Genomic DNA, 21,959 nt, shown 5'->3' on the forward strand with positions numbered 1-21,959 from the left:
AGTGATTCAATGGTGTCTGGTGTAATCTGGTGTCGTCCAACAATGTCTGACGATGTCCGGTTTAGTGTTTGTGTTTAATTACTTTGTTCTTTTTTTTAGTCCTTAGGTTGTATTTCACCTTTATGGTGGCCCCGAGTGCCCTACGGGCCTCAGTTACTCAATTTATTGGGTAACCTAATACAATGAGGTTTATGACATTTTTTTTCAAAAAAAGAAGTGTAGCTAATCAATATCAATCTCTATCAAATTGCATAAATGTGCTGGATAATGATCAATATATGTAAAAAGATGATCAAATTTCAAACATACAACCCTAAGTGACCGTAGTCTCTACTAGAAGGTAGATTTGACAAATTAAATCTAAGTAAGTAAACTCAAGTAGCAAGCAACCTATTCATCAATATATCTCCACTAAGCACACAATTTCAACCTCAAACAATTTCTCAACACATAACGAGAAAAAATAGGTTTTAATGCAATGGTCTAGAATGACCAAAATGATTTTGAAAACAATAAACACTTGGCACACAAAAGTCAACACAAGTGATTTAGAGTGGTTTGAAGGCCCCCTCCTACGTCCATTATCTAAGTTCACCGATTTAGAACTTTTTAATCCACTAAAGGTGTGGTTTTGCACAAGAGCTCCACAAACTCACAAGAGTTTTTAGTTGCACCCTTAAAACTGAAGATTTCGAATAAATTTCAAACTTTACAACCAAAGGTTTCAAGCACTCCCTCAAACTCAACCTCTAAAAAGGTAGTTGTCCAATAAAGGGATTTTTATAAGTGTTTGGTATAAATGGTTCACTCAAAGTTAGCGCTAAGCTAATATGGTGAGAGGAAATCTCTCAAATACACAATATAACCTCTCGGCTTTGTGACTTGGACTAGTTAGGTATGTAGCTTGATGAACTTGTCTTTTGGGCTATGCCTTCTCCAAGTGTGTGAGGAAGGAGAACCCCTCTTTTGATGCAATTGTCTATTGTAATCTCCACCATTGGATCAGCTTTAATGTCCAATCTTAGCCCTTATGCAGCAACTAATCTTGGCCATTGAATGAACTAACTCAGCAAATCTTGGCCTTTAGAATTGTAAGCGTTGGACTTGTCTCGAGTACAAAATGAGCATGCAAATGTGTTGTCACAAATCACAATATCAACCCTTAGATCAAATCTACTCCTTTAATCTTGACCTTCCAAACCAGCTGCCCATTTGACTATATATTGGATGAGATATTCAAGCAAATCCAAGCCATTCATTTTCGAGCCGTTAAACTTGTCTTTGTCTCCACAATCTTGTAAATGATGTGCTGTCACAATGAAGACTTAGGTCATGAACTCAAGATTGCATACAACCGGGCTCACCATTATATGATGAAGATGGACCGAGCCCAGTCAATCCATGCAAAAGCATCTTCCAATGCCATGCAGCTCGACATGAATGAGCATTTCAGCTGGTCATCCAAGTCAATAGAAGTGCCGCCAGTCAAGAAAGTTGTCCCGAGTATCAACTTCCAAGAATTAGAGACTTGTTAGTATGTTACTAATATTACTTCTAATTTAAGTAGGTTTCTTTAATATGTTTTCTATTAAGTATTGAACTTGGTATTCTAGTAGGATTGTTGTTAGTTGCTTGGCTATATAAGCCATTTAGACCATTGAGTTCGGAATCAATCAAAAATTAAATAAAAATCGAGACTTGTTCTCAAAATTGAAAGTTTTCTCTTAACCCAACCTTGTTCTTAATTATGTTTAGATAAAGGTTTTCACCACACAAGCACAACTCTTTGATCGGATTGATCTTTCAATTTCAAATGATTGAAATCAAGTGGAAGGTGGCCGACATTGCATCTCTTGGAGAAATTACAACCACTTGTTATAACCGGCCAAATCTTTAGCCCTTATTTCACTTTATCCTCATTTGCAACATATACACGTCATGTCTTTATTTTTTACTTCCCTTTTCATAGTGTAAATTTGACTTACCTTCTTGCTGGCCCCACATGGGGTGTACCATCGAACAAGATGTATACATGCTTCATGCTTCATGCTTCATGCTTCATGTATTAATGGGTTTTGATTTGTATTCTAATTTCAATGGTTTCAAAAGTATATATTTAGAATTAAAACAGTACTGCAATTTTTATTAAGTTAAAAAGCAAATGAATGGAAGCCACATATTTATCTAAAGATATTTCACAGTACTATCATGAGATTGTACCAACAATAGTTGGTTTGGTTGAGAATCAACTGAGTTAGGTATATGTGTGTCCAAAGTTCGATTCAATCACAAACATAATTCTCTGTGGTATTTCAAAAACAAATCATGAGATGAGATTGATTTGCCCTTTCTCAATCTAGATCAAAAAAAAAAAAATTTAATATTTTTTATGTCGAATAAGGATTTTACAGGGTTTCTCTTCTCCGGCTATAAATCTTCTCCATCCGTCGTGGATCTCAATCATCAGCATTTCTGGTGTGCTCTGCGACATAAACGTTTCTTTAGTGATGAGATTTTTCATATCTGAGGGAGATCGATCTCCCTTGTTGAAGAGAAAGCCAAGATCTTTGCAGTAGATCCAAGTTGAAATCTGTGTGTTGATTTTTCTGTTCATTCTTTGTTACCCAACGTAGACCGGTGGAATACGGCTTCATTAGACGGTCGTCCGATAATGTTCGGTGTAATACGATGTCGTCCGGAGTGTCCGTTGATGACCGTCTTAGAGTGTGTTTGGATTGAGGGATTTGGAGGGGAGGGAAGGGAAGAGAATGGGAGGGGAGGGAAGAGAAGAGAATGAATAATAATTTTCCGTCTCTCATGTTTGGATAGATAAAAAAAGTAACCAAAGAAAATTAGTTTAATTTACTAATTTATCCTTATTTTTTATGTTATAGTGTTATGTACAAGGGTAAAATATGTTTTTAACATATAAACAACTTGATAAGTCATCTCTTCCCTCCAATTGACTCCATTTTGGGGAGGAAGAATTTTGACAAAAATTTAATAAAATCTTCCCTCCAATTCCTTCCAAATTCCTCCCCTTAATTTTTTCTAAACTATCCAAATAAGGGACTTGGAAGGAAGCTTCATTTCCCTTTTCTTCCATTCCCTCCAAATCCCTCAATCCAAACACTCTCTTAGTGTTAGTATTTTTCAATCCTTTTCCTATTTTTTTATTCCTATTTATTGTACTCAGGGGCATATCTAGAAAATCGTTTAAGGGTGAACTTGGTTAGTGGTGGTGCTAGGAATTTATAGGAAGTAGGCCAAAGATTAACAGGGGTTACCCTCGAATTTATTTAGGACTATTTACTGACATGCTAACAAAAAAAAAATCGACATATTAATATAAAGATCTTTGCGAACTAATTTCCAAGTCCAAGAGATCAAATCTCTAAAACTCCAATTATATGTACAAAAGAACAATTAAATAAATAAATTTTTTTAAAAAAAATTTATTAGGATTTTATTAAAAATAAGGGTTAATAACACATTTGGTCACTGAAAGATTTCTCATGTTCAATTTGCACAACGAAAGATTTTTTATGTCAATTCGATACACCAAATATTCAAATTGTGTCAAATTACACAATCGGACAGATTTGCCCAGTTTGGGACAGTCAATGTGCCCATGTGGCATGTTGACCGTTAATTGGTGTATCGAATTGGTACAAAAAATCTTTCGGTGTGTAAATTGGAACATTGAAAATCTTTCAGTGACCATATGCGTTATTTACCCTTAAAAATAAATGGTCTTATTTTGAAATTTGGAACATTTAGTAGTATATTTGATAATTTATTGTCAAAAGTTAAGGGCATGCATTCGATCCGTCACTGATTGTATTCCATCTTTATGGTGGTCCGAGTGTCTATCGACCCCATTTATTGTCTAACTTAATACAATCAAGTCTATTAATTTAAAAAAAAAAACAAAAACAAATACACATTTCAATCAGGGTCTATCTATGGTGGCCGGCGCGAGTCTATGCTACAGTATGCAAGAACAATAATTCAAATTATAATATGATTTCCCTTGAAAATGGCTTGCCATGGGATTAGACCACAGGCATTAGTGACCATCAATCTATATATATATAATGGAGGATTCAAAAGGCTTCTCCTTAGTGCCACGTGGATGCCTCTAAAAAAACCTACACAAAAAACAAAAGAAAAAATTAAATATATTAAATAACTTTAAGACCCACAAGCATATACAATTAATAATATACAAATAATTTTAAAATGATATTTAATAATACAACAAATAGTCATATCAATTATCACTTATTAATTGCATATAAAAACAAAAAGATAAAAGCTTAAATGAAACATATTCACAATATAAATTTAAAATAACACACAAAAACATATAATATCACAATAAAGTTCTAAGACATACTACAAAAACTTCATGGGAAAAATGAACAATTTCAACAAAATTCCTAACGATATGTCCCTACAAATCATGGAATTAGTTGTCAAACAACAACCAATGATGATGGAAAAGATCCAGTTTAGGATGCATTCTTAGAAGATTTCATAGAGGATGATCCCAATGATCCCGTATAAGATAATCCCCTAGTGGATGATCATAGAAATGAAGAATTTAATCAAATGTGAGATACATAGTACAACAAATTATATATTATATATGCTTATTGACATAGTATGAAAAATTGTGGCTTGCTGACATAAAAAGCAATAATAAATGAGATGTAAAAATTAGGAGATAAAGAAGGTGCGCTATATTTTCTATAGAATTTATAATTTATGAGATGTTTTTAGTTATTTTACAACTTTGTTAAAAAAACCAACGTAAAAAATAATTGTTAAACTCTGAGCATATTTTTTCTTTATGCATCAAATTTTCCGCTCATTCTTAGAAAATTATTTATTAACATATTGAGAAAAATGTATTGTAGTTATTTGTTCATCTCATAATTATTTTCATTTCTATAATTCAGGCTTTGTTATTCATTATGGTAATAAAGTATCGAAAAATTATCAAAAATATTTATTTTTTAAATTAATTATGTGTCGCGCGAAGCGTGAGCATGCAACTAGTCATTTATTACTACTGAATCTCCATTTTTACTTTATATGGAAACCTTGATTTTCATTTTCCAGTTCCAATATATGTCGATGGAGCTCTCTTGCATGAACGTATCCCTAATCGGTGCACTCTTCCTCAGTTTTACTTGCATGATCTTCTCTTTTGAAACTTGCAACTTCCCCGCCATATTTGACTTCGGTGACTCCAACTCGGACACCGGGGCCTTAGATCTCTGGAGTCCCATCTTTTCTTTTGAAATTTGCAACTTCCCGGCCATCTTTAACTTCGGCGACTCAAATTCCGACACCGGGACCATATCTGCAACTTCCCGGTGTCGGAATTTGAGTCGCCGAAGTTAAAGATGGCTGGGAAGTTGCAAGTTTCAAAAGAGAAGATGCAAGTAAAACTGAGGAAGAGTGCACAGAGCAGGGATATGTTCATGCAAGAGAGCTCCATTGACATAAAAAAAATGAAGGTTTCGATATAAAGTGAAAATGGAGATTCAGTAGCAATAAGGGATTGGTACAAGAAGGCCTGTGGTTCAATTCCCATGGCAAGCCATTTCAAGGGAAATGATATATTTGAATTATTGTCCTTGCATCCTATACTATGATGTTTGAAGGATCACGACGTTTTAACCATATATGTATACAAATCATTTATTTAAAAACTATGAAATTTTTTTTATATAAATATGTAGCTTGGCTTCTATTCTTTTTTTCTTTTTTTTTCCGATGCAAAAATCTGCACGACCTATACGTTAGCACTTGAAGGTCCAAGCTGTGATGTGGATGACGAAGGTCCAAGCTGTGACGTGGATGGCGAACTTCAATACATGCAAGAACTAAGGAGGGAGGTCTTTCGTGGCCTGAGAACACTCTAATGCTCAAGTCATAATTTTTCTTAGAGAGTGAATTAAGTTGTAGAACAAAAATGCGTATCTCGTCTAAAGTTAATATTGCCTTTTATAGGCGCTCTTGGTCATTTGTTGGATTATCATATTCCTTTTAGGTCTGTTAACATAAGATGTAAATTTGATCTCCGATTGTTAGATATGTTAAGATAAGATGTTGATTTGATTTGTCGTTGAAATTGTTACGATATAAGTCTTTCTGGTGTGACAACTCCTTGGGTTGTGTCTAAGTACCTGCTTCCTCATATCATGCATAGTTGTTGGGATTACATGACTATCCGGATTGATGTGTTTCCCTACCATTCCCCTTTCCTTAAGGTGATTGGATTGATGATAAAATCGAACCCTTGGTCACGAACATCGATTCGATTGATGATAAAGAAAGAGAATTCTTGGTTCAGTTCTCCACCTTAATGACAGAAAAAAGGATAGATCAAATTCTATTGAGTCTGACCCATAGTCATCATTTATCAAAGAATGACTCTGGTTATCAAATGATTGAACAACCGGGAGCAATTTACTTACGATACTTCCTGTTTAGTAGAAAGACGGCTATTCCTTGCTCATTATCAAACAATCACTTATTCACAAATCTATTGTGGGGCTAATAGTTTTCATTTCCCATCTCATGGAAAACCCTTTTCACTCCGCTTAGCTCTACCCCCTCTAGGGCTATTTTAGTGATAGGTTCTATAGGAACTGGACGATCCTATTTGGTCAAATACCTAGCGGAAAACTCCTATGTTCCTTTCATTACGGTATTTATGAACAAGTATGCATAGTTGTTGGGATTACATGACTATCCGGATTCATGTGTTTACCTACCATTCCCCTTTACTTTGCTTGCTGGGATTACATGACTGTCCGGATTCATATCTTTCCCTGCCATTCCCCTTTCCTTTGCTTGACTTCCTAGGTTGACCCCTCTCTAGGAAACCCTGGGTGCCCTTTCCTTTGCTTGAGTTACTAGCTTGACCCCTCTCTAGGAAACTCTGGTATTCCCTTTGAGTTCCTAAGTTGACTCCTCTCTAGGAAACTCTGATATTCCCTCCCTTTGTGCCACATGTCATGCAAACTAGGCATGATATTTTTTATTCACCAACATCTTTTATACGTATTAACTTAATAAAAATTGCATTGAAATTAGAATATCAAGAAAAAGAGAAGCAAGGGAGGCACAAGTATATAATTCAGTAACCATGAGGAGAGAAGATTTAGAGTTTCCAATGACTCTTTACAACATGAAAATATTTCAACTACCATTCAGTTAAACTGTAGCTTATTGAACAGCCAGGAAACCTATTTAGACACTATATACTTAAATTAAAGAATTCTGGATTCCTATACCGTGTGTCATACCAAAATCTGGTATGAACTTTACAGAATTAGCCAATGGCGTTTGAAGCAATTACAGAATTAGGTCAAGGAAAAGGAAAAAGGAACCTAATCTAGGAATAAAGGCAACCTAGGGTGCCAACGGTAATTGAGAAACAATTGAAGCAACTATCAATAGTAATAGGAAAACCTGGCTTTGAATCCATGCCATTGGCATCCTCTTTTTCCATGTAAGCTTTGCGTGGAGTATGTGAACAAATGAAGCAACGACCATGGAATCTTCATGTTCGGTTTGAACTTTGAAATGGTTCCTCTATTCCACTTCCCTGTTAGTCTTCTCTATCTTTAATCGAAAGGTCTACAGCTTTATCTGATATCAGTATCTGTTGACTGGGATGAAATCTTCCCACATAATTTATGTTCGCCAAGCAACGAAATTTCTTCTGCAGAAAGCATAAGTGCACCTGTACTCAGATAATGTCTTGCACTTCGTGTCCTGCATTAGATGGGTCTTAAATCTTAGACATATTAAGGAATTGCCATGAATAAAGCAAAAGCTACTAGAACAAAACGAGCAACAACCTTCGTCTTTTTGTCTTGCCAATGCTTTTCGATAGATGAGAAACTTCTGTTCTTGAAATGTGGGCCAAAGAAGAAAGATAATCATGGAAGGCCTCACATTTCAAGGCAAGATACAATCTTGAAGGAACTATTGACTGAATTATATCAAAGAGACATGACTTCTTGTCGCTGCATCACACAAAAGTAGTGTCATGATAAAATGAGTAAACAACAAGCAGCTGAGCTCCTATATTCAAAACATAGCATAATAGGTCATAAATCAGGAGAGCATGCATTCAAAATCTACATTTATCAAAGGCATACTTATAATACAAGAATAATTCATTGCACGAATGCGAGCTCAGTCAAATGCTTATTAACTAGTACGTCACTAATGTTTTATAGAATGGCGTGAAAACTGAAAAGTTTTCCATTGAAAACAGAATATTCTAATAGTCATTCCCAATTTCCCACATATCAAGACCAGGAGCAAGTTAATAGTGATAGATCATGTCTTCAGTGCATGTAACTGCGAATATAAAGCATGGTCATGAGTCATGACAAAGGAATTGTGGCTTGTACCTGTTTAACAACTCATCAACTTTTTGCAGCCCGCCCTCCATAATCCTTCCAGTTTCAGTTGGCTGTTGGATTAAGTTACCTGACGTATTTGCTGTGGAAGGCACCTCCGGTGCTAAATTCACCATGCTCTCAGAACCCATGGTCATCCCTACAGCGGCATTTTGTTTAGCATAATAACAAAGTCCATGTTGCAAAATTGTAGAAGTCATCTGCGACTGCTCATCACACCAGCTGAATGCATCTGAGGTCTCAGGAAGGATTATACTCGACAGTTCCAATAAATCCTGCAGAAGCATCAAATTATAACAAGGACTGCACAGGCACAATACAGGAAAGCATGGACTTTAATAGCATATTACTCACGAGTGATCGACATTTGGAAAGCAAAATATCAGCTTCTGAAATCATATTGGTCACGCGATTAGCAAGTTTTGTAATTTGACAAGCATCTGTACGCTCTGATGCAATGCAATGACTTAGCTCTATTTGGTGGTTACGAATTCTATCCCATGACTTCTGCACTGAAGAAGTCGCCCAACTGGATCTATGTTTTACTGTGGGGTTGGGTTTTCTACTGAAAGCCATGCGACTACACTCATCCATCGGTTGATATTCTCTTGTAGCATCCTCTTCATGTTCATTCAAAGAATCTTCCAAATCCTCTTCACATGATGATGCTACAATTACATCACAGGTTAACATATCTGAATATGAATTGAAGATGGATACAGATTTTTCAAGAATGTCAGCTTCAACTGAAAAGGGGTTTTGTTTTGACTCAATGTTCATAGAAACTTCTTCAAAAGTATCAGCATCTTGATCACCAAACACGGTTTTAGATAACAGCTCTGTTCCATTGCCAACTTCCGTCTCAGGTACAACTGTTGATTCTGGCACAATTGATATATCAACTGATTTGCATGTGTCGTCAAAGTGCAAATCTAAGCATTGATTATGATTTTCCTTGAGTTTTCCTGTCTCAACCAAATTGCATATCAGTTTATGGGATTAAGCATTTTGCATCTTTAAAAAATGAGAGAGAAGTCTACCATCATCTTCAGAATCAGAAGACATTACGACGTTCAGCCTTTTCCCACCTTTTCTCTGACAAAACGAAACTGGAGTGCCTGGGGAATTGGAAATTTTGCATGGAGAATGCAGACGACCTGCAAAGTCGTCGCAATTGTGAAAAAAACCATTCCAGCTTAACATCGCTTCCTTTTTGGCCTCCATACAGTCCATTCCATCAACATGCCTCTCTGGATTATCCTGCACTGCTTTATTATTAAATTCCTCCTCAATGACATCTGCGAAGGTGGAATCATCTTCCATTATAGATAATGACTTAGAGATCTCCTTTTCAACCAGCTCAGATAACTGAGATGGTAACTCCCAGGGGAGTATCTTTGGTAGCATTTGGTGGGCGGCCTCATGATCAATTGGCAGAGGACGGGATCCCAGCACTTCTCTACCTGGACATTGAAAGAGAAGAAGTTGAAACAAAAGATATAGTGCATGCACAGATATTCTGATCATTGCTAATGTGCTAAGCATCCATTTCAGAAAGAAAAAAATTAATCGTAGTTGCTCAAGGGAGCTTTCATACAAGTCATGTTGTCAGTAAAACAGCCCTATCACAACTATTAAAAAACAGGAAAAAAGTGATAAATTGGTATACAATAGGAACAAATGATGCCTACAATCCAATTCAGAATTGTATATATATACATGCAACAGTAATAAATATGCCTAGACGAATGCATTTGTTGTGCCATCAACCTGGAAAATTTATGCCCTGGCACCAGAACTGGAGATGCATAATTGTTTTCCGAATATCCCCCTCGCAAAATCTAATTAGTCTCTCTATCGACCAAGATTGAATGTCAGCTTTTTCTACAGCACAGACCTACATAGCAATAATATAATGAATTCAACCAAATGCAGATTTTAATTTTAAAAAGTGGAATAAAAAAGGGGGCGCACTGCACATACCTTGTAAATATGGCAAAATAGCTCCTTTGATGATGGCAATGCAAAGCACACTTCAATCCTGTCCAAAGTGTCTGGCAGGATAGGATTTTTAGCTGCACATTACCATAGTAATAGTTAGTAACATGGATAAGAACAAAAATGCACGATCATGCCATCTGAAACTGGCAGTGGTTTAACAAATAAGCTGTCTTACAATTGCTGGTCAAGATCACAGGTCCCTTTGCTCTTTCAGCAATATATTGTATTGCAGCAATAAAACCTCGATCTTCAGGAAAAACTATATCAACATCCTCAAAGAGAATCAAAGGTCTAAGTTGATCCCGAGCACATGTAGTTCCAGTCTCCTTCAAAGCAAATTTTGTAGGTCTTCTAAATATTCCATTACTACCCTCCTCATCTAATGTATCTAATTCTATGACCTCGTTAGTTACCAGCATTGGTTTACCATTTGGTGTAGATGGGCAAGACTTCACATTGAGTTCATTCCGTGAATCCACAGGGTTTTCCTTTGACCTGCAAGGGACATACTGTATAATGTGGGATAACGAAATATTCTACTATACTATAGCATTTTGATTAGTCAATGAAGAATGAACCCCCTCCCCCACCTGCCAAAAAAAAGGGAAAGGAAAAAAAGGCGTAGACGCAAGCACATCAAAGTCAGAAGCAAAAGGACAAACCAGTTGAGAGAATGTGACTCTAAAACCTCTCCAAATCTTTGTTTGACAGCCGCTCCATTTCGACAATCAGACACATTAGCCTACAACAATAAATTTAACGTTACTAATATAACATTTAGATAGAACTATACTGGGAGTCATCAAAATTAAATATAACCTAACACAACCCATGAACAGTTGGGAAGGATGGGTTATTTATTAAATAACAATATTAACAACAAAGATGACCACAGTACAGAACACTAAAGTCAAAAGGAAAAAGAAAAAAAAGTATGGCTTTCTAGTTGCACAGTCTCGCTGTCAAACTGCTGTATAATCCTATTGTAGCCAGGGTCGAACCTCGGAGACTTTTCCATGGTTTATCCTTTTACTTTAACAGTGCACCCTTTTCAGGTTAGGATGTGCAGAATGAATCAAAGCTCCTATTAGTGGAACAAAATATAAGTTCATCATGATAGAATTTAACTGCACCTCAAAAATTTTGAAACCTTGCTCCATAGCACAAGCATAGATGGCTGCAGACTTCCCACTCTGCAACAAAGGTCATACATTTTAACCAACAAAATAACCCAGGCATTGCACTGAAAATATAACGAGATAAAAAATATCAAGGACAAGCCACATTTTGGTCCCAGAATTTCAATGATATTGGAATGTGGTCGTTATATTTTTTACTTTTCTAATCAAGTGTTGAAGCATTAGGACGTGATACAACATCGGTCCCAAGTCTAAACTAAGTGAACAAAAAATACAGAACTTCTGCATTATTCTCCTTTACTTCACTTTCTCTGGTAAACTCCCATTGCCTCATCCCACAATAACAATATGAGAAACAAATTCAAAATAAACTAAAACTAACATCAATGTAAATTCAGTGAAAACAACATCCTACAATCCTAAAACTTCCCCCATAGATAGTTTATTTCTTTGATTGGGCTTCGTGGTTTTAGTAAGGAGGAGAAATGAGGGTTGAAAGATCAAAAAGTTAGGAAAAAGGAAATGAGAATAAATGCAAAGTAAATTGCACTTGCACGTTTTCCCTTAAATGAGATAATCCATGCAATCTATTGCTTCAAGTGATGAGAGTCCACGGGCATGTTAAAAAAATTTAGAGTATAAACCATTTGAATTATCATATTGTAAGACGGCATGCTGTAATCATGAATTTCAGTCTTCAACGAGCAAACAAGTTGCACAATTTAGAGACATTAAATCTATGTATACCCCCACTGGTCCAGTGACTAAGAGGAGATTCTTCAGCCTGGGTCCATCGATGTTCCCTGAGTCAGTGTCACTTGGATACCATTCATCGTAAGTATCTTCAATGTTGCTTTCATCACCGCCAATGGAGTTCTTGCTTGGTTTATGATCTCTTTCACGCCAAAGACGTAGCCACTCACTCAAAAACTTAACCGATTCCTCATTACCGCATACCTTCAGGAATGTGGACAGCAAAAGCGTTAAAGAAGAAATGTACACAACAAACAAAGAATGAATGATATATTGATATGCAGAAACTTTTCTCAATGTCTGACCTCAATGGCCCTTTTTGGTTGATATTTATCTGCCCATATGCGGCCATCAAGTTGAAGAGAAGAGCCGATGTAGTATGACATCATCCTGCACATGCATTAATATAATAAAAGCATAAATTTCCACATACAATGATTTCAAATTCAAAAATATATAATGCATTGTGAAACAATAAGGGCGCAACTTTGATGTAAAAGCTGCAGGAAGACAAATATATAGAGAATCTGTCACATTTGCAACAAGATAAGAGAACACAGGCCATGAACGTCGTGCACATCAGTCTAAGCACAAAATCGTAAATTGAGGAACCATATATGATTATATAAGTATCTATGTATCTATATATACATATGTGGTGTGTGTGTGCACGTGCCTCCCCCTTTGTATGATTATCTTTATAATATTAATACTTAAGGCATTACCAGCGAAAAACAGTTATCACATGCCAATGCAAAAAATAAAAATAACAAATTAAGCCTTGGAATCAGAAGAAGCATTTTGCCAATGGTGGATTTATGTAACTTGAATCTAGGTGGTTAATGTGGAACTAGTCCTTTGTACAAGGGAAAGCATGTTCAGTAATGGAAGATTAGATAGTCCAATTCCTCGGTATAGCCTCATATAATATTAGGGAGCATTAGGAAGATGTAACCTTCCCGTACTACAACGCGGGCTGATTTGGAAAATAAGATAAAAACTATAGTTGATGATTTACACCCAAGACATTGATAGCAAAAAAAAGTGAGCATATAATCACAATTGATACAATAGATACAAAAACCAACCTTTCCTGAAAATATTTGCTTATCCTGGCGTCTGATTTTTTAACACCATCAGCATGCGAGGAGGAAAAGATATCAACTTTATGTGCCGTGCAGTCCTGCAAATGGAACAAGTAATATGATTCAATAATCAATATCCACGAAACTCATTAGAATTTCACAAGAAAATCAAACAATTTTTTTTGAATTAAATTTGAAACAAAGAAAACAAATTTTGTTTCCAGATGCAGCGGCCAGTTAAAATTGAAAGAGGGGAAAAAAAGAAATTATAATATGATCGGATTAAAAGTTGATATAGACCATTTCTGTGCCCTTTACAAACGAACAGCATCCCACATGCTCATTAGCTGACATGGTGGAGATTGTTGGTGTTGTCTCACGCATGCCATCTAGTTGAATAAGACACTGATCTAAAGAAGCCTTATCTCGAAGAGGTGAAGCACCAGCATGAAGAGCAAAAGTGGAAAGTTGATCAATTGGTAACGCATCAACGGAGGCTTCCAAAATTGATGGGGATTCGCCATTTCGATCATATGTGGTACTTGTAGAGCATTTCTCACAAAATGACCAATTTCTCCAATCAAATGACACATCATCACCCTATAGCAGTATTGAGCCAATAGCAGTGACATTATAAATAAACATCAAATAAAACTAAATGCAACTAACATGACTCGAAACTACTTTTAAGGTGTCATATGGAATGCACATATATCCAAGGCAATGACACTTACCTGAACCTTATCAAACACATGGATAGGACCAATAGTGAGCCTATTATCTTTTCTCTCTGCTTTATTAGTCTCTTCACATCTTTTCCCCGCCTTCCATGATGAGAAAAATGGGTGTATTTGTCTTCCAGAAAACATTCTTGAATTTTCCTATAGCAATAAACAAAAATGACAAAGTTATAGACCATATATCATATTGCCCAATAACAAAGTAAACGAAACCCAGGGTTGTAAGCCAAATATATATATTTAGATGCATCACAATTTTGTGTCCACTGTTTCATTCGCTTTCTTTTTTTCACCATCTAATACATCCTGTAAAAAATTGAAAACTTACTTCAATACATCATTACTTGTGACTTAAGACAAACCTGAATTAGGGACTAGTACTGCTCAATAATCAAAGACAGAGTAAAGTGTACATGAATGGAGTTTTGTAAGATTGCTTTTGTGTAAAATTTAGAAACTTGTTGGCCATTTAGGTTTTTTTATTGCTATATAATGTAGGGGAAAACTAAGTGGGTAAAGGACCTACAATGAAGCTATTAGAGGTACATTGAACAGTTCAATGGACAGTAACTTTTGGCTCTCCTGTGTGTGTGTCCGTGTTTTAAGAGTTCTGATGAATTTTTTATGTATAGGTTATGGAATAGGATCTCCCGACGACAGAAAACAGAAAGTAAAGAAAGGCAGGCAATATAGTTAGCAATGGCTACTAAATTTCGTCAATTGATACTTATTAATTAACACAACAAAGCATGAGTAGCTTGGGTTGGTGATGGGAGAGAGCATTTAATCAACTGATAATCTACTCCTCTATAAATGCTTAACAAGAGGATCCACCGATCCAATTTTACAAGGAAAAACACCACCAACAAACATGAAGAAAAACAAAAAATTATTGTTACTGACCTCAGCTGTCATCTTTGCTTCTAACCTCAGGTTAGGCATAGGTGGTGGCGACCCATCTTCAATCTCTATCAGAGTAGCCAATACTTTCCCATTACTCTTCGCATGCTTTTTAGGGGTAGTATCTGCCAGACTCTTCTCCTTTGGCTGTTCATTATTTTATAGAAATTAAAAAAAAAAAAGCACTTAAGAATGAATTAAGATAGTTCTCTATTGTCAATTTTTCTCATTATCCAAATTGAGATCAATCAAATCAAAACAAGAGGACGCTCCACTAGTACAAATTTATACACACAGCAAGAATTCCCTTACCATGATATAAATTTGATAAAAGTCGAGCCAAATAAATATTCACAAACAGACATAAGCGCACATAGTTATGAAATTACTTGTGTACTCACCTTCTTAGACGCTTTCGTTGGAGTTGTTGTCTTTCCCTTGCGTTTCTTCTTCTTCTTGCCTTGACTCTCAGTACAATCATAGTCTTCGCCACCCTCCTCGTCGGCATTACAATCCTTGTCCGCTTTCTGGTCGTCAATTACTTCAGTTTCCTGAGGTTTGTGCGGAAACAGCGTGGACTGCACCAATCTCCGGCGAACATTCCTCCGTTCCGGCTGCCGGAGCTCTCCCCTAGCATTCTCCATGATCGGTAGCTCCCCTCTATCAGCTGATTCCTCCATATAGTTGAAGCAATTGATTTAGGATTAGGATTGCGATTGGGAATTCTAGGTTTTGGGGGCAGTTTGGAGATTTCAGTACTTGATGAAAGCAGTTAAAGGCGTGATCTAGAGGGAGAAAGAATCCAAATAGAGAGCGGAGAAAAAAAAAAGGCAAACGGAGGGAACGGAAATTCGGTTCCCGCGTCCGAATTAATCCCTTTCCCTTATTGCTTTCATTGGAGCAAAAAAAAAAAATTAAATAGAGCAATGGTACCAACCCAATTTATGACCCTATTTTACATCCTATTAACATTCAAACTTTGGATAGGGGATAGATGTGTTGTATGCATCTCGTTGTTTTTCGGTGTTAATCCGATGTTTATTCTTTGGTTTTGATTTTGTAAAAATTTGTAGGATAGCATTAGGTGTAAAAACCCTTTTCCAAAGAAAAAAGAAAACGTTTAATAGGGAATAAAGATATAAGTCATAAATTGGGGGTCTCTAACATTTTTTTTAAAAAAATATTGTACATCAAGTGTAGGGTATTAGTATAAGCTAAACTTTGTCAAAATATCTCTTCGTTAGTACGTTGAACCTTTTGGGTTTGAGTTGAAGGGAGTTCTTGAAACCCTTGGTATAAGGGTGAGTTTTGTGGAGCTTTTGGCAAAACCACACCTTAGTGGATTGTTTGAAAGTTATAGGCTGGTGAACCTAGATAATGGATGTAGGAGAAGGGTTTATGAAGATTTTAGAGTGCGAAAATCTGTTTTTGTTGATATATCTTGGCATATACTTGTTCTAGGGTGACTAGGTATATTGCTTATCCCTAGCTTGGCGGTGTACTTGGTGTGATCTTTGTGAAATCGGATTGGTATGTTGAAATTCACCATTTGATTGAATACTTTGCATTGCTATCCATATTTGATCTCACTTGTATTCTATTTTGATTGCCTTAAGTTGAGCCTAGTTGAACCCGTGCATATTGAGCATTCTTGTTATCTTGTAAAAATTACACTATATTGTGAAAAAAAAATGTTAGCGATCCCAGTAAAAATCATCTCAGTTATCTCAATAATGGATATTGTCTCTTGATTGATGTAAATATGAAGGCCCACAAAACCTTGTAATTGAATAAGAGAGTGACACATCCACTACTGGGATGACTGTGATATTTTTTATTGGGATCCCTATCACTTCTGTATTGTGAAATTGACATTTTGGTTAGCCTAAGTGACATATACACACTAGATATCATATTTGGTTGATTTAAATGTGGATATATAGGATGAGTATTGCATTTAGTCAATCTATCTTGCATGCTAGCTCAAATCTGTTCACTTAGCTTGCCTTGGTATCAAACTTGTTTTAAGTGCTTCCGCGACATCATTCCCTCACAACATTAGCTTGCTAGATCATCTAAATCATCAATTGGTTGAAATTGGATTTAGGGCAATCAGTTAGACACCCAAGTAACTTGAACTCGCGACTTCCCATTTGCGCTAAGAGTTACCGCGTTCAAGTTCATCATCTCAACTTAAACCACACTTGTACTATGTCTGTGTGCCAGCTTCGTAATCTCCTCCTCGTTCGACTTTGTGCAAGCTGCTGCTGGACTGTCGTATTGGCTTCCCTTATCCAGTCTAGCTGAGCCGCTGAGGCTCTAGAGAAATTCATGCTTCTTTTCAAATAATCTAGTTGGGATTCAAAGATAAGAAGAAACTACAAGTGTTTTGGCAACATCTATGTCTCGTCCATAGTTCTCAGAAAATTCCCATGACTAAGGGTCAAAATGGTTCACATGCCCAACAGATTGAAGCATGGAGATGAGATCCAGATCCTTTAAGATACCTGTCTCCAAGTTACAGCTTGTGTGGTACTTGGTGCATGAAAAAGACTGAACCTAGCCAATTTTTGCATAAGCACGAAGCATTTACTCAACTTGGGCGAGTAAGAACATGGTTGTGTTGAGCAGTCGGCAAGGACACAGAATATCCAATTCAATGGAGCAGTAAATACAAAGAGTGTTATTTACAATATTTACATTAGCTGAAATTTGACAGACAAGTAAAGGCACGAGGTTATGTTTTGACCACAAACACAATTCACCATAACATCCCAAGCATTGATATAGTACTTACAATTTCCCTTTAATTGCAGGGAATATCCATCTTCATAGAGCTTTTAGAACAACTTTGCTAGTTGCATGGATGCCCTTTGCAGCAATTTTCACTGCAGCACGACTCCTACAAACCGAGTAATCTCACATCAGAAAAGAACCATATGGAAGACAGACATGAACGAGGAAACAGAAGAACAAACATGCACCGTACATATAGTAATCACTCATAACATTCCAACTTTTACCTAACCCAAAAGTTTTGAAATCCAAACCTACAGACTAAAGCTTAAGGCAAAAGCTTTCCACATTTTTCAAGGAAATATTTAGTTCTTGTGATTATGAGCCTACATCAGTAATATCTTGATAAAAGACTAACTAATATAGCAGATTACCAGCATATTATTTGCTGTTGAGCTTGGTCAGTACAAGTAGAGAAGGATCCAGGGACCAATTGTTGACTGTGATACAATTAATAAGCACATCCTCTCGATATAGACCAAGGGAACCAATTTTTTTCAGCTCCATAATATAGGGAGAAGGCAAGCACAAACTCAAAGATACACAAAGGCTGTAAATTGTGCAAAATATGTTCTCTAAGTTATATTCAACCCAAAAACTTGTGAAGCAAACGACTAGTTCCACAAAATCTAATAGGTCTACGAGCCCCCAATAAATAAACTTGTAAGGCTTCTCTTAATGCAGTCTGAAAGCTTGAAAAGTTCTTCTCTGTTTCCCAATATTACCAATTAGATTTGCTCATGTGGCATCACAATTCAATAAAGTATAAATTATTGTTTATCAGCCAGCAAATTCCATGAAGACTATCCTTCCAATTCAGCCACTGATTAGCATTCTAATCTCATCCGAATTACCTTTTCTATACTTGCAAACCCTAATTGGTGCCCACTTCATAAAATTCCTTCCACCTTTTGTTTAAATCTCTAATATTCTAGATTCTTCAAAATAAAAACACCATAGCATATATTACTTGAATGCCTCCTGCATCAAATCCTACAGACAGGACATAAATACTTAAAACAGCAGAAAACACAGTGCACAATTCTAAACTGCGAACACAGGACTCCACTTGCAATTAATCATCTAATGGAGTATCCATCTTGAGGTTTCAAGTAAATTGTCAGGAGTTCAAGAGATCCACATGACACAAATTATTTAGAACTCCATCAATATGTCTAATGTGGTTCTTTATCATTGTCATCACTATTTTTCTAGCCATTAGTCAGCTAAGTTTATATTTATACTCCCAATATGTAGAATGTCTAAACATCACCTCCAGAATCAGCATAAATGATAAAACACACAGTACATATATTTTAAATGAGAGAAGGGAGGGAAAAAAAACTTGGCATAATCTTTAGGGCTTGGAAGGCAGCAGCAGATGGCTGATGGCAATTTTAAGAATACAGAAAAACAACAGTAAGAAAACAGGCTAATACTCACCCTAGAATTGCAAGTCCCCAAGTGGACAGAGCATAAAACATCTTCCCAGCATGCCAAACACCTACTATCTTCTCCAATTTACTCACACCACCCAAAGCTTTTGCCAAAACTGCAAATCAAAATTCAATGAAATAGGAAACATAAGATAATGTTATTACTTAAAGCTCTGGGGACAACCCTAGTTCACACTTCACAGTTGCTGCCTGCTGGAGAAATTTAGTCATCATTAATGAACGAAGAGGATGATGCCAAATGTTATACGCTTAAAGCTCACATATGGGATGTCTACTTGAGTCGGTCATTTAGCTCAGAAACAACAATAACTTATTTCCATCTGTGAAAAGTATCATCAAATTGTTGACAATATATCCATTTATTTGTACAAATATTGTATCCAAGCTTTTTTTGCATCATGGTGAGTTATTAGTATGCACATACACCTAATCACAAATTCACAATAGAAACTAAACTGCAACAGAAGGCCTTTGGATTAAAAGCGTAAGACCATAAAATGTTCCCAGCTACCTAACAATCTCTGACTACTGAGAAAAATGAAAATCTACAGAAAGAAGATTTGATAGATTCCTCATATTCATGATCAAGAAGTCAACAGTAAACTTACTTTTCTGCAGCTCCTCAGGTTTCATAGTCTGCAATCCCAAAGAGCAAATCTAGTGAGATACAACATACAAAGACACACATAACCAACACATTTCAAATTGGCAAATACCTTAGCTTTAGGGCTTGAGATAATGCATTTAGCCATGAAGTGGGCAACCCCTTCCACCACATGCTCCTCACTAACAACCACATAAGTTTCATCATCGATTCCACTCCATTCTTCGACATTACTTGGGACCATTTCATCTGTAACCCACACCCACCAACTGGGTTCTATCTGGTCAACATTAACCAGAATTTCAGCTGTGTGCATATCATCTCCTGCTCAACAAAAGCAAAAACAACATATCAGTTAAGAACTCACACCATTGGCAGAGCTTTTTCATCATTAAAACAATCAATGAAAGGCCTTTGTGACTAAAAAAATTCAAGCACCTCAGGAATTGATGTACGAACCTGTAGCCTCCTTGAAAGGGAATTCAATCCTGGTTCCAGTCCCTCGCGCCTTCTGGAGGGATTCAAGCCGAGACAAGAAGTGTTTGGAATCCACAGTAGACACCAGACGTGCATACAACTGTAAAAACCAACGAATTACCACCATTGACTCCAAACCAGATATGAAAACCCAGAACGGGCGACCGAGAACTAGAGGCATAAAAACATAAATCATTTAAATATATTACTCTATTGAAATTAAGGCTTTGATTATGATGAAGATATTAATACGGTCACTTTAGTTTGATGAATGATCCCATTGACCCAGCTATACAATATATCATATGTATCGAATTCGGGTCAGATAAAGAACATTGTGATAGCAAGAATTGAGGATCGTATATACATAAGTGAAAGGATGTTTGTAAAGAGCTTACATCGGGAGGGCAATCGTTTAACAAACAGGGGGATTCGGATAAATTTTGCAGGAGCCTCAGGTTCTGCTCGAGCAAGTTCCGGAGACGCCGATTTTCGGATCGGAGCGACTCCAATTCTTGCTCTTCGGAGGCGCAGTGCGTTTCCTGGACACCTTCTTCATGGTTCTCGTGGTGGTGGAGGTGGTGACAGCACTCCATCGCTGTCCATGCGACGTCGGCGACCTCGAGAACCGTCTTGGCGACCTCCACAGCGTCATGGCCTCCCATGATTTCTTCGGAGCTGGTGAATTTGTGTCGTTTTGTGTTCTTGGAGTTTACGTTTGCGCGTCGGAAACTGGAATTAGATTGGGAAGAGGCGGGGAGATCAGAGATTGGGGAGGAGAAGTGGTCGTCACGCTCGGCTTCTTTTGGAACAAATTGGATTGGGCCTTTTTCTGGAATGGGCCTATCATGAAAATATATTTATTAGGGGCTTAAACAGTCCTTTTATAAAAAAAAAATTTACATAAATTTAACGGACCAATCAATCAATGATTATTTCGAATTTTCGATTATTTTGTTAGTTCTAAGTGAAATTTTGAAAATACCGACTAATTAGTCGTTTTGATTTCTACAAATTTTTAACACCCTAATATTTGTTATTCTGCTATTAAAAAAAATAAATGTATGTTTATTAAATTTGTTTTTTCATATGTTTTCTCTTTTTCGTTAACATACGTTTGATTATTATTTTGAAAACATAAAAAATAAGAAATCACTTAAAAATAGAATACCAAAAAATAAATACATTCTCTGAAAATAAATAACTAAAATGAAAACACTAAAAACAGGAAATAAACCAAATTATCGAGTTACGTAGGTTAATACATGTCTAGCAATTCTAGTTTTTTCTTTTTTTGAAATTGAGAGTGAGATTCGAATCATGATCATCAGAGTGATATACACAATCTTTATCACTCTAAATAGTTACTCGGGTGTGCCAGCAATTCTGGTCAAGCATGTTCCCTCCCACTTCTTTTTTTCTTAGTATTTCTTATGATTATTTTGACAGAAGTGAAAATATTATTAGTTTTGGTCCTTTCCGACTTTATTTTTTTTTAGGGCTACAAGTGCAAATTTAGGCTTTTTTTTTTCGGTATCGCTTTTACGCGTACCG

General features: G+C 36.4%; 2 protein-coding genes across 3 annotated transcripts; both read right to left on the reverse strand.

Annotated features, from left to right (window-relative positions):
• Positions 1 to 7,129: 7,129 nt before the first annotated feature.
• On the reverse strand, positions 7,130 to 15,925 carry LOC120010394. Of its 2 annotated transcripts, none has more exons than XM_038861183.1 (17): positions 15,473 to 15,925; positions 15,075 to 15,218; positions 14,166 to 14,312; positions 13,732 to 14,031; positions 13,435 to 13,529; positions 12,652 to 12,736; positions 12,341 to 12,550; positions 11,588 to 11,647; positions 11,117 to 11,196; positions 10,630 to 10,949; positions 10,437 to 10,528; positions 10,224 to 10,350; positions 9,494 to 9,916; positions 8,808 to 9,418; positions 8,445 to 8,728; positions 7,884 to 8,051; positions 7,130 to 7,797 (listed from the first exon to the last, which is right to left on the reverse strand). In XM_038861183.1, exons 1-17 carry the CDS (start codon positions 15,749 to 15,751, stop codon positions 7,668 to 7,670), a joined length of 3,555 nt encoding a protein of 1,184 aa, XP_038717111.1. In that variant the 5' UTR covers positions 15,752 to 15,925; the 3' UTR covers positions 7,130 to 7,667. The 2 variants fall into 2 exon arrangements, with proteins under 2 accessions (XP_038717111.1, XP_038717110.1); XM_038861182.1 differs by having other exon boundaries at positions 15,461 to 15,925.
• Positions 15,926 to 17,694: 1,769 nt separating this feature from the next.
• Positions 17,695 to 21,218, reverse strand: LOC120010395. The gene is made up of 6 exons (XM_038861184.1): positions 20,804 to 21,218; positions 20,388 to 20,505; positions 20,041 to 20,252; positions 19,933 to 19,960; positions 19,311 to 19,419; positions 17,695 to 17,973 (listed from the first exon to the last, which is right to left on the reverse strand). Exons 1-6 carry the CDS (start codon positions 21,068 to 21,070, stop codon positions 17,901 to 17,903), a joined length of 807 nt encoding a protein of 268 aa, XP_038717112.1. The 5' UTR covers positions 21,071 to 21,218; the 3' UTR covers positions 17,695 to 17,900.
• Between the last annotated feature and the right edge of the window lie 741 nt (positions 21,219 to 21,959).

Source organism: Tripterygium wilfordii, chromosome 12 (genome assembly GCF_013401445.1).
Source record: "Tripterygium wilfordii isolate XIE 37 chromosome 12, ASM1340144v1, whole genome shotgun sequence".
NCBI classification, from domain to species: domain Eukaryota; kingdom Viridiplantae; phylum Streptophyta; class Magnoliopsida; order Celastrales; family Celastraceae; genus Tripterygium; species Tripterygium wilfordii.